Genomic DNA, 12,934 nt, shown 5'->3' with positions numbered 1-12,934 from the left:
GTCAAACTTGCCGATGTCAATTTTTGCCGCCATTGCTTCTATCACGAGTCGTTGTTGGCTGCGAATAACTCCCACTATTTCACGTGAAACTTGTCTTCTCGGGTTATCTCCACCTGGTATATGGTTGAACCAAAATGCACCAGAAAATTTCCAGGAAAGACCGAGGGACACAAGCGGTCCGCTTAAAAACCAGACTCCTTAGACAAAATTTTCCTAGACATGCACTTAATCACCCAATACACCTTTCTAGGATACCCAAAAAGAAACCACGTGAAATTGCGACCCAAAGACTCCCGTAGGATGAAAACAATATCTTACTTATTTTTCGATGTGAAGGATCCACCTAAGTGGCAATCACAGAGCATACTATAAGTAGATACTCACACCCTAAACCAAACAAACAAACCCCCCAAGGAATTTTCCTTTTCGATGTGGAAGCTCGACTATGCCGCAACCACGAGCATACTTCGAAAAACCTCGCTCGATACCACCGTCGGGTTATGAAGAACCCACCGAATAGAACAATCAGAAATAAGAGAAAAGAAGAACACAATAATAACAACTAAGAGAAAAGAAAGACACAATAATATATGGGCAAGAGAGAAAACTCCACTATAAATAAAGAAATATCCAAGAGAGAGATATTTGGGATGATTAAAGAAGAAGGAAGAGGCATTCTTTTATAGCCTCTTCCTCTCCACATATTCCCACATCGGTCGATGTGGGACTAATATAAAAAAAGAAGAGGGGGGGGGGGGGGGGGGGGGTGGGGGTGCCCCCCCCCTCCCCCCCTTTTTTTTTTGGGGGGTTGGGGGGGGGGGGGGGTTTTTCTCCTTTTTTTGTGTGGTGTGGGGGGGGGGGGGGTTTTTTTTTGGGGTTGGCTCTTTTTCCTTTGTGTGTGGGGGAGGTGTTTTTTTCCCCCCCCCCTTTTTTTCCTTTCTTTTCCACTAATTCCCTTCTTCCAAATCATGAAAGTGAATGGGACGATATAAGCAAAATCTCACCCTCTTCTTATACGTATAATGAAGACTTTCACAAAGTTATAGCGAAGAAAAGAAAGATTAGAAGAATAAGTTTGGGTTTCAAGGAGTATCACAGCAGTAAAGGAAGGTTTTGTGATATCTAACGTTAGGTGTAGAGGTAGGTGATGGTAGCGTAGCTGGTGAAATTATCTCATCATGCTTGATATCAATTGCAATTAGCACTGCTAGTTCGGTGGAGACTTTGCTGATAACATTTGAAATTTGACGTAGAGAGATGCATGCAAATACATGTAGTCCATTCGTCTGCTTTTTTTTTTTTTTTTTTTTTTTTCCCCTACAAGGCCACAAGTTAATAGAATTGAAACGTTGAAAATAATGAATTCATGGATACTTACGTAAGAAGGAAGGAAGACAATTCTATAAGGATACAAGATCCAACGACCACAAAGGCATAAATATTCCCATATTCTCATAAAAGGTAGGAAACAGGGACGACATAACACCAAACCCTTCACTTGGTCAGCGTTGTCATCCTACCATAAGCCTGAAAAAGTCTCTCTGCTCATCATCTTAATCATAATTTTAAGTGAAATGCAAGCACCGTGAATATATGTGTAGACTGAAGAGAGATAGAGAGAGAAGCTTCACCCGGAAAATAAGAAAAAAAAGCGGGAAAAACTTGAACGGCCAGCAGAGCCCACATGATTTCTAGTCATGTCCGATAACCACTCCGGCTTGTACATAAGATGAAACAGGATGTCTTCTAATGGAGTTAAAATCCAGATATTGCAGGGTGAGGATTCGTCCACCATCTTTTGAAACAAAAAGTTTTAAGAATTTCTAAAAGCAAAAATAATTTTACAAGCATTTGATAAAATTTGCTTCCACAAGTGAAAATAGTCTTATAAGGATTTTAGCAAAGATCTTATCTTAAAATGTCAAAATCCATAAATACTCATCTCAAACTATTTCACCTAAATCTTTTATACGCCCAATTTTTGCTTTGAAAGAAATAAGCAACAATTGATTAGTGTCTGAAAACTATTTCTTGAAGTAGAAATTTTCATAAATTTTAATTTATGTTTCAAAAATACCTGAAACAAAAAGAAAAGAGAGAAGTGTTTACCGAGAAAAGAAAAAAGAGAGAGAGGCCTTAACAATAGGATTCAATCATGTGCAAGCAAAACACACGTGATTACATAGAATATAAAATCCACAAATTAAAGGTTAAGCAGATGTTTGATAACCCATCAAGTGTTTCTGTTTTAAAATATACGAGAAATTTTTTTGAGTATTTCTAAAGGCAAAAATACTTTTATAGGTGTTTGATAAAACATACTTCTTGAAGTACAAATAGTATTAGTAGGATTTTAGTAGAGTTTTATGTTTAGAATGTCAAAATGCATGTATACCCTCTATAAGCTGTCTTACTTAATTTGCTTCAAGAAAAAGACACAACAAGAATTGATCACTTGTTGTATGAAAACTATTTTTTGAAGCATAAATTTTCATGAATTTCAATTCATATTTCAAAAATTACCTGAAACAAAAAGAAGAGAGAGAAAGAGAGGCCTTTGCCTAAGAAAGTAAAATGAAGAGAGGCTAAGCGTTAATGGCAAGATTCAAAATATGATTGTAGAAATTTAATAGAGCAGCATGATTATTACTCAGGGAATAACAATTCCAGCTTGAAACATCTAATTAAGGTACTGGTTGGTTTATGTCTATGAGGTCTATTTGGTTAGCCATCAAACCATCTGTGTCTTCGGGTCTTGTTGACCTGTGATTAAGTGTAGCCATGCGTTGAGATTGTTCACTAATGACTCTAGCTGTTGAAGGATTCTGAGATAAAACAATTTCATAGCCATCATCATATGACTCCATCTTCTCAGCTAAAATTTGCCAAACGAAACCACCACCAATCGTTCCTCCCTTGATCGCAAAATTGTAAATGTTACTGTAAACAGTGTTCAGGAATGAATCTCTAACGCCTATACTGAATCCAGGGTCTTTCTTTGATTTTCCAAATTCAGCAAATAGCAACGGCTTCTTCAGTGTCATTCTCGAGTCTCTCCAGTGACTTTCCATCCACATCTGTAGGAATTTCATCTGTGAATCCTCGTTTTGCCCCGATAACCTAATTTACAGATTAAAAATGTTAATGCATGGAGATTTTGCATCTTTATGAGTTAGAGATAATTAATTGTTATCCAGTGAATTTGAATGTGATTTTCAAATTCAAATCCATAACAAACTATATCTCTATTGTGTTGATTTTGAATTTGATTTTTAAAATCAAATCCACAACAAACCTTATTTCTTATATTAACAACCTTTTTAATTGTAGGTTGTAGAAGCACATCAAAATCCTAAGTTAAGAGAGAGTTCGCATGTAAACATAAGTTGTGCTCAATTTATAGTATAAATGAAATTCTTCTCCACAATTCAAAACATGGAGAATAATTCAGTTCAAACGAAATTTCACAATGAGGATTATTAAAGATGTTAATGCACATAGATTATTACTTACTACATAAGGAAAGGGAAAGGAGGATTACCAAGTATCTGGATACGCATGTATTGTGGCAAAATCGATCTCTTTTATGAGATTATTGCTAATGAAATCTGTTCCAGCTTGGAATCCATTAGGGTTATATTGCTTCCTCTTTGGATCTGAATCTCCATAAAAACCTTCCAACCCTATCTCAAGCAAGTGTTTATCGTCCAGAGACTTCACATATCTTGCCATTTCTTGGATCCAAACCTGTCGAATTTACAAATCAAAATTATAATAATTGAAGCCTGATCTCACTCCAAATCAGGAATTATTGTTTAATTTTTAGATTAATCGTCGAGCAGGCTTACACTTAATGTTTTTCCAGAAAAATCAGCCTTGCAACGCGGTTCATTCATGAGCTCCCATGCCATGATTGTTGGATCATCTTTATAAACAATTCGAGTAATGGTGTTCAACCTTGTTAGGATTCTCTGAAACATTATAGAGTTATATTAGAAGAGCTCCAAACAGTTTGGTGTCCATGCATAATAGTCATTTTGAAAAACTCGAAATTCTGAACATGACCTATGTCTATTTAATGATGACCAATATCAAACTATCGATGATCCAGGTGCGTTTAGGCCCGGAATCAAGCCTCAAAAAATTTTACATGCACTGTGAAAATTAGCGTAAATCACCACAACATTAGACAACCAAAATATAATTTATAAGGGAGACCTTGAATCACTTAAATATAGTTTGATTTTACCTTAACGTGGTTTTTATAGTACTCCTTCACAACTGGATTTGAATAAAAACCATCATCGTCACTGATCTGCTGTCCGGCACTTCTTGCCCATTTCACATATTGTGCTTTACCTCCATAGTCATTATAGTTGTTCACCAAACTTAAAACTAAACGAATCCCATGCTTACTTGCCTCCGAGATCACAAAATCAAGTGCCTAAAAATTGTTTAACACAAGCCAAACTTGGTTTATGATGTATTTCCACAATAAGCACAAATCAAAATTTGAAACATAAATACAGACCTCGAAAACTTTCTCATCATAGACGCCTGGAGATATCTGTAATGCATGATCACCGCCGTCACTGAAAGCCAATGTCCGGCAGACAGTGAGGCCAGAGATTCTGGCATCACGGAAGACATTGGAGACCTTGTATCTCTCACTGGGGTCAGATGCAACACTCATCATCCAGTAGGAATTAAATCCATTAAAGAAGAGAGGAGACCCATTGAGAACAAACTGGGTATTTCTGGTTCCAACAAAATTTGTAGGAGAAGGACTTCTAGCTTCACAAACCGAGGCTATAAGGATCAAATATCCACAAATGCAGGTAATAATAGTGAAGAAGCAAGCCATTGGATCTGAAGATTAGGAGACTTCTTTTTCTGTTTTTTTGGTGGGGTGGGGTGGGGGGTTGGGGTCATGCATGCATGGAGTCTGCAGAAGAAAGCTTTGGAAGTTCGAGATGGTGAAGAAAAAAGAGCCAATTTTGCCTTAAGTAGTCGAGGAAATTAGGACCGAAGGAGTGGAGTCTCGTAAGGAAGGTAAGTTGGAATTCAATCCTTTCCAAATCTCACCATCAGTATCTATTCATAGATCATAATTGCTTTTTTCTTTCTATTCCTGAGGGAATTGAAGGCAAGAGATGCATTTACGCTATTCATTTAATGCAACATGCAGCAAGGTTACGGATTAAAACCTCTTATTAAGTTAAATCCATGACCGGATTTTTTTTTTCTTCTTCTTCTTCTATTTGACTGGTTTGCCAGGGATCTCTCTAGTAACATATGACCGGGTGTAGTCATGAGAGGTGAGATTGTTCATTAGTGACTGCAGCTGTTGAGGGATCTTGAGATGGGACATTATTAATTATATGTGGCTCAATTCTATAGCTCTTTGGGCACTTATTGGAAAATTTCCTTGAAGATAGGAGTCAAATAGCTTGTTATGTTATCCGATATTATTCTGCATATCTTCAATATAGAAAGTTTATATATCATTATTATTTTGCATATCTACAATATTAGGAAGTCAATTATTGTAATATAGGTGTATCTGTATATATCTTGTATTTTAGGTAGATTATTCATTATAATATATTCTTGTAATCTTCGAATTCTATGTAGATTTGTTATTCAGCTCTCCTTGCTTCTTAACATTTTTTTATGTGGATTATACACATAGGTGCCTCAGATCATATGATCGACGACCATCCTTTTTTTTTTTTTCTTCCTCCAAATACCCCCACCCACGTTATATTCATTTACCAAATGTTTCCTCTACCGCTGTTACTGGCATTAGGACTATTTGTTTATTTTCTAGTATTTATCATCTTAATGTTTTACTTGTTCCTTCCTTTCAATTTAACCTTTTATCGGTTAGTAACCTTACAAAGTTACAACCAATTCTATTTGTTCAATCATTTTCAATTTTAATTCTTGTATTTTTAAGGACCGTTTGATGAAGATGACATTTGCAACGTGTAAGAGACATGATAGTGTAAGAGACATGATAGCCTTTACATTTTCTACTCTTCAATTTCCTTAATTAGCTTCCACCACTACTGCCCCTTCCCAATTCAACCTCTAGCATTGTGGACTTGGGCATCCCTCTCCTAGTGCATTTTCTAAATTTAAAATTTTATTTATTCCTAAATACATTTAGGTATTCGCCCTCTTCCACAAACGTACACGTTTACCTTTTTTCCTTTTCTTTCAAGTATGATATCTATATCTAAATTACATATAAAAGCTACTCTAAGAATGTGGTAGATATTCTCATAGCTAGCTAGATCGTAACACTTGGAGCTTATTTTTGGAAAATGAAGATCTGTGAGTCACTCTCCGATTCTTTTTCTCTCACAAAACAGTTACTCCTATGACTTATTACACCACTTCAGCCACCTTCACTAACTTTGTTACATTATAATGGAGGGACAACTCAAAGAGCCTGCTACTCAAGGTTATATGTTGAATAAGACTAAGAGTGTTTTGTGTGTTAATCCCTTGATGGGTCAATGAAAACTTGACGTTAATCATCTGTTGAAATCATTAAAACCCTAGCTTGGCAGGTTTCTTCTAACCCCGACTCCCCTTGATTTTTAATGTTAAAAATAAAAGGGATAATTACTATTGCCCCTTATACTTTGGTTTTATTACTAATCAAACCCCCTTCTTTGTGAAATTACCATTGCCCCCCGCACTTCTAACTGTGTTAAGTTGCTGTTAACATCAAATATAAAATGTCTATTTTGCCCTTAAAATTAAGAAGTCAAAAATATGGCATTACCCACATTTATAGAAACTATATTGCATGTAAATTATATCCTTAATATCTTTTATTTTAGAATTAGTTTTGGATTTGGTGGGACCACATACTTATGATTGTTGAAACTTTCACATTCCACTTAAATTTTTCATAATCACCATGATGGAAGTTTTACAAACAAATTAGCATATAAGATCTAATTGATAGAAAATTTGGTAACATACATAATGATCAACATTAGGTGATCTTCAATTTGCAGCTTTGAATTAAATTTTATATTTCTTAACATGTTATCTTTTTTTAAGTTTTATTTAATTACATCTTTCCTTTATTTGGTGATTTATTTTTAGAGGAAAAAAAATCACATCTTTCTTTTATTTGGTGGTTTATTTTAAAAAAAAAAAAGTGAAATTAAAGTTTATTTTTCCTATTAAGAGTAGTATTATAACTTGAAAAAAGAACAAATAAGTAAAAAGATAACTACATGGTTATTTTTGGGATTTTGAAAAAATATATAGATGCCACATCATCAGTAAACTAAGGGAGCTTAACGGTAGGGGAACATTAGTAATTGTAGACAAAGTTAAAGGTTGGAATTGTAATTTTAAAAAGTACAAGGGGGCAATAGTAATTATCCCAAAATAAAATTAATAGTACTAAAGAGAAGGAGATTTGAACCCTTGATCTCTTATTAGTTGTAAAGTAATAGCGTTTGCAAATTGAACTTATCTACTAAGACAGCTAATTGAATATTTTTGTTTAAATAACCGTCCAAACTCAATTTATATATAATTCTAATTTGGCTAAAATTAACATAGGGTCCGGTAGGTCTGGACCGAGTTGGCCCGAGGGCTAAATTCGAACCCTGCCCAGCCTTGCCAAGGCCAGTTATTTTGTAACCCAAATCTGCCCTTCTTGTCGGAAAACTCGAGTTGAGCTTGAATTTGGGCTCCGATTAGGCTTTGTGTGAGTTTGGACCAAAGTTTTATTAACACCTTTAAGGGTGCAAGTTTGGCCCTGACCTGCCATGAGACCGCATAGGGTTTGCGCTCAAGATTTTGGCCCTGAGTGCCAATTTAAGGCCCAAATATTCTAGCCCTTACTAGGGCTAAGGGCGGGCCTGGGATAACTTTTTCGCCTGTTTGGCTTATCCTAACTCGTCCTTGATTTTTTGTCCTGACCTTGATTATAACCCTAATCTTGGCCCTAATTTTGTCCCTAATACTTGATCTCAATGAATTAGGAATAAGGATATGGCCAATCAGGGTTAGAGATAGATAGGATCAAGGATAGAGCCAAGTATATGGCCAATCAGAGCTAGGGTCAAGGATAGACAGGACCAATCTGAATGGGAATGGGCTTGGCTTGACCTTGTAGGGCTTAGGGTTAGGAATAATAATCCTTGCCCCTGAATTAGGGTTAGTACAGAAATGGGCTTAGATTAGAATATATAGGACTGGGTTTGGGATTGCAAAAGTTCAGCCCACCCCGGCCCTGTTGCAGCCCTAGTTACACCCTTGCTTGAAAGCATTAAAGACTAACTTAACATCTGTGGAATACGTAAGTTAAGGCCGTGACAATAGGCTCCCAGCCTCACAATTTTACACGTTTGACGATTTGGGCTTGGGCTGGGCAAGTGTACTCAACCTTTGCCGGCCCAAAGTTTACTCTGGATCATTGGTTTGGACTTTGGAGTATCAATATCAGTAATCGGCACCGATACCATGGCCGATATCGATACAAACCGGTCAATACGGCCAACCAATTCAAATATGTCCACTCATCCACAGGGGAGACAGAGCCACAAAAATAATCCCAGAAATTGGGATTTCTGTGTTTTAAAACTGCAACTTTGACTGGAGAAATGTAAACTTTCAACAAAGGTATATTTCCTTTGAGGACGACGGAGTAGCAAATAAGGATAGCAATTATTGCAGAGAGGCATTAATTAAATTAAATTAAAATTCATAAGAACAATACACCAGATACGATGCATGAAAAGGTGTAGTGTTTTCGTTCTTTTCAAACTTCTAAGTCTTCAAAGACTTCAAATGCAATTGAGCCCTTTCATATAGACATCTCTATCTATATCTAATTAAACCGAATCAGAAAGAGATTCCCTGATTAAATTTACTATATATGTATGTATTAGCAAATCAACTTCTAGATTTCCTTTTCATTTCAAAATTTTCCTTCCTTCTCCTGAACTTTTTGTTGAATACTTATAATCACTCCATTACCTTTCTCCCGGATCAACAACAATCACAAAAGCCCAAATTCACGTCTCTAGATAATTTTGTATTAGCAAGGCAGGAGCAGAGGAGCTGACCCTACATACCCTTGATTTGTCAGGATTGACAATGGCAGCATAATTATGTTTAATAATCTCCACACAAAATCATTTTACCCAAATCATTATATTATTTGCTACTTCCAACTTTTAAGTTATAAAATACTCATTAAATCTCTCTTCCACTAGAATATATGGGAAAAAAAATTTTCTTTATTACTAAGAAGGAAAGTATTATCTACTTCTTTACATTTTTTTTCATATAACCATGGTAGAAGATAACTCACTTAGGGCTATAAAATTTACACATAGAGTCTGGCCGAATTAGATGGAGTTAGGGTGAGTCAAACCAAGTCCCACGTAGCCAAATTGATCTATGACACAACCATGCTGGTATGAGGACAGAAATTAGATCGATTTTAGACTTCACCATGATTGATCGTAGCCCTGATTCCAGCTACTCTTGGTAAGAAACCCTAGAATGATTGAGTTTTTAGAAATAAGTGCACGTTATAGGGTAGCATTGCTTGTATATACTTTACACAATGCGGAGTCCAGTCTAATACTCATTTAGGAGGGTAGTCTATTTTGTCAGTGTTCAAAAATGCCCACCCTTCTAAATATGCACGTGATGGAAGACTGGAAAGGTAACATCGAAGATTGAAGATACCAATCCTACTACAAAAGTCATACAAAACCAAAACCCAAGAAAGCACAAGCACAAGACAAAGTGAGCCAAATAAAGGGCCACTATCTGCCAATCCTATAGTCAAATGGTGCCAAACTTACTGAGCATGCATGGAATTTTAAGGTCCAAAAGACAGAAACATGAAAAGGGCAACTTAAGGGTCCACACCAGGGAAATTTCCTTGGTTATAGACACCAAAAGAGTGATTTATGGTTCTTGTGTATCAGGTGATTAAAGTCACTAAATTAATTAATATAATTTGACTTAGGTCCTTTAGTGGGATCCATTCCTACTGATAATGCTTGACATGTTCTTCTGTTAATTTCTATTAGCAGAGATTAACTCCTAAAGTGAATATCATCTCCACCAATTAGGGCATAACCATGCAAAGCCCATGGCCCATCTTTGGCCCACCTATCTTCCTTCTTATCCTTACATGAAATAAAAAAATATAACAAGCTTAGTCCTAAAGCATAGGAAGAAGGAGAGAGTAGTAATTAACTCAATTAATTTAAAAAATACAAAGAAAGAAAAGAATCCATCAAGTCAATTTAAAATTTTGGCGCCGGTTACTTAGCGTGATGAAGGGGGGGGCCAAATGGCGCCATTTTCGCCTCCCTTTCGTGCCACATTAGATGGGCATAATCCAAAAGTAGCCGTTATATTTGCGGGGTTTTAGTTAATTCGGTTCCTCGTTTCCTCTCTCTACTGTACGTGTGATCTCATCCTTTGATTTGGTATATCATCTTCACTTTTTGGTTGAATGCTTGTTTTGCGAAAAAATAGGATTACTCTGTGAATCTTTGAAAAGGAAATGGAACCCACTTCAGTAGAAAAGCCGTATTTTGCGTTGGAGTGACTGGAAGAATAGAGACTTGAGAGCTTTTCTTCAATCCCTATAAATAGCATCCATGCTCGAGTCATGAATGCACAGAAGAGTAACCAGTTTAAAGTACCAAAATGGCTATGGAAAGGGGAGCTTCCCTCTACTTCCTCTCCTTCCTCTCCTGCCTCTTCTTGGTTTGTGTCAATGGAAACCCAAATTACAGGGATGCATTGGGCAAAGCCATACAGTTTTTTGAGGGTCAGAGGTCTGGAAGGCTCCCCAGAAACCAAGAGATCACTTGGAGATCTAGTTCTGGTCTTTCTGATGGTTCATTAGCCCATGTAAGATTCTATTTCTGCTTCTGGGTTTGGTTGATTATGGCTGTCTCTTAGCCCATGTAAGATTCTATTTCTGCTTCTGGGTTTGGTTGATTATGGCTGTCTCTTATTGGGTTCTGCGCGGTTTTTTCTGGTTGTGTATATATACAGGTTGATCTAACGGGAGGCTACTATGATGCTGGAGACAATGTGAAGTTCAACTTCCCCATGGCTTACACAACCACAATGTTGTCATGGGGAACTCTGGAGTATGGCAAACGCATGGGTTCGCTGCTGCCAAATGCTAGAGCTGCAATTAAATGGGGCACAGATTACCTTCTCAAGTGTGCCACAGCCACTCCTGGAAAACTCTATGTAGGTGTTGGTGACCCAAATGTGGATCACAAGTGCTGGGAACGCCCTGAGGATATGGACACGGTTCGCTCTGTTTACTCTGTCTCTGCTAGCAACCCTGGCTCAGATGTGGCTGGAGAAACCGCAGCAGCGCTCGCAGCTGCTTCGATGGTGTTCCGGAAAGTGGATCCCTCATACTCAAAACTGCTATTGAGAACAGCCAAGAAGGTTTTCCAATTTGCAGTACAGTATCGAGGTTCATATAGTGACTCGCTTGGCTCGGCTGTGTGTCCCTTCTATTGCTCTTACTCTGGCTACAAGGTGCCGAATCTGTTCAGTTTTGGTTAGAGTTTAATTTGATTTGTGACTGACACACAACATCTGAAAATTTGTTTTGTTTTTATCAGGACGAGTTGGTCTGGGGTGCTACATGGCTTCTAAGAGCCACAAACGATGTTACTTACCTGAGTTTATTGAAATCTTTTGGAGGTGGTGACTCACCTGATATATTTAGCTGGGATAACAAATATGCTGGTGCTTATGTTCTTCTTGGAAGGGTAATACTAATAAATCCAACATTCGAAGTTAACATTACTGTTCAGGTCCTTCGGTCGTATAATTTTCTTAATATCTACTTTGTTATGATTGTATAGATGTCTCTGTTGAGCAAGGTAACAACCTATGATCCATATAGGCAACAAGCTGAAGATTTCATGTGCAAAATTCTACCTAATTCTCCTTCTACAACTACACAATACACATCAGGTAATTTAATTTATAGGAATCATCCCTTGTTAAAATTGTGCCTTCATATACTTGCTGAGTTTTCTGCACCTAGTCAATTTAATCTATTTGAAATGCAGGGGGTTTGATGTTCAAGCTAAGTGAGAGTAATCTCCAATATGTGACATCCATATCCTTCTTGCTTGCTACATATGGAAAATACATGGCAGCTACTAGGCACACTTTCAACTGTGGCAACATGTTGGTCACATCAGGCACATTGAAAACCCTAGCAAAGAGACAGGCAAGTGATTCAAAATTTTGTTTTTATAGCTTGATTGATACATGTTTCTAAGACTAACTTGTGGAGATTTCAGGTGGACTACATTCTTGGAGACAATCCCATGAAGATGTCTTACATGGTTGGGTTTGGAGCAGACTACCCAAGGAAAATTCACCACAGAGGGTCTTCTTTGCCATCATTGGCAGTTCACCCACAAAGCATTGGCTGCGATGGTGGTTTTCAGCCATACTACTATTCATCCAACGCTAACCCTAATATCTTAGCCGGTGCCGTCGTGGGAGGACCGAATCAGAATGATTTCTACTCCGATGACCGTAGCGATTACAGCCATTCGGAACCTGCCACGTACATTACTGCTGCCCTAGTTGGACCTTTGGCATACCTGGCAGGGAGTTCCACTTGACAATTGCCTTGGTCACCATTGGCATTGACATTTTAGAATTGCTTTTTCTTTTACCTTTGATCTTTGTTTCCATTAGACCTAAATTGTGCCACCCTCATATGAGAGAGGTTTGGTTTCTGAATTAAGATGTAGAATTGAGTCTTTCGTGCACTCTCCAAAAAAAAGGTGGAAGTGGTGTATTTGAATTATCATATATCTATCTTAGTTGTTGAACTTAAGAACATGGTAACAAGATATCTCTTCAATTTTGATGC

At 37.3% G+C, this 12,934-nt stretch overlaps 2 protein-coding genes across 2 annotated transcripts; one reads left to right on the top strand and one right to left on the bottom strand.

Annotated features, from left to right (window-relative positions):
- Nucleotides 1-2,684: 2,684 nt before the first annotated feature.
- LOC149026657 (mannan endo-1,4-beta-mannosidase 1-like) lies at nt 2,685-4,864 on the bottom strand. The gene is made up of 5 exons (XM_089153467.1): nt 4,532-4,864; nt 4,250-4,444; nt 3,849-3,971; nt 3,542-3,747; nt 2,685-3,120 (listed from the first exon to the last, which is right to left on the bottom strand). The coding sequence occupies exons 1-5, from the start codon at nt 4,862-4,864 to the stop codon at nt 2,685-2,687; spliced, it is 1,293 nt and encodes a 430-aa protein (XP_089009593.1).
- A 5,836-nt stretch (nt 4,865-10,700) lies between these two features.
- On the top strand, nt 10,701-12,934 carry LOC149026656 (endoglucanase 9-like). The gene is made up of 6 exons (XM_089145489.1): nt 10,701-10,920; nt 11,068-11,571; nt 11,658-11,807; nt 11,904-12,015; nt 12,114-12,277; nt 12,351-12,934. Exons 1-6 carry the CDS (start codon nt 10,714-10,716, stop codon nt 12,678-12,680), a joined length of 1,467 nt encoding a protein of 488 aa, XP_089001615.1. The 5' UTR covers nt 10,701-10,713; the 3' UTR covers nt 12,681-12,934.

Source organism: Hakea prostrata, chromosome 1 (assembly GCF_041222555.1).
Source record: "Hakea prostrata isolate BN-2017 chromosome 1, UWA_Hpros_2, whole genome shotgun sequence".
Classification (NCBI taxonomy): domain Eukaryota; kingdom Viridiplantae; phylum Streptophyta; class Magnoliopsida; order Proteales; family Proteaceae; genus Hakea; species Hakea prostrata.
Note: the sequence above shows the minus strand (reverse complement) of the source record. Positions and strands in the feature narration are given on the sequence as shown.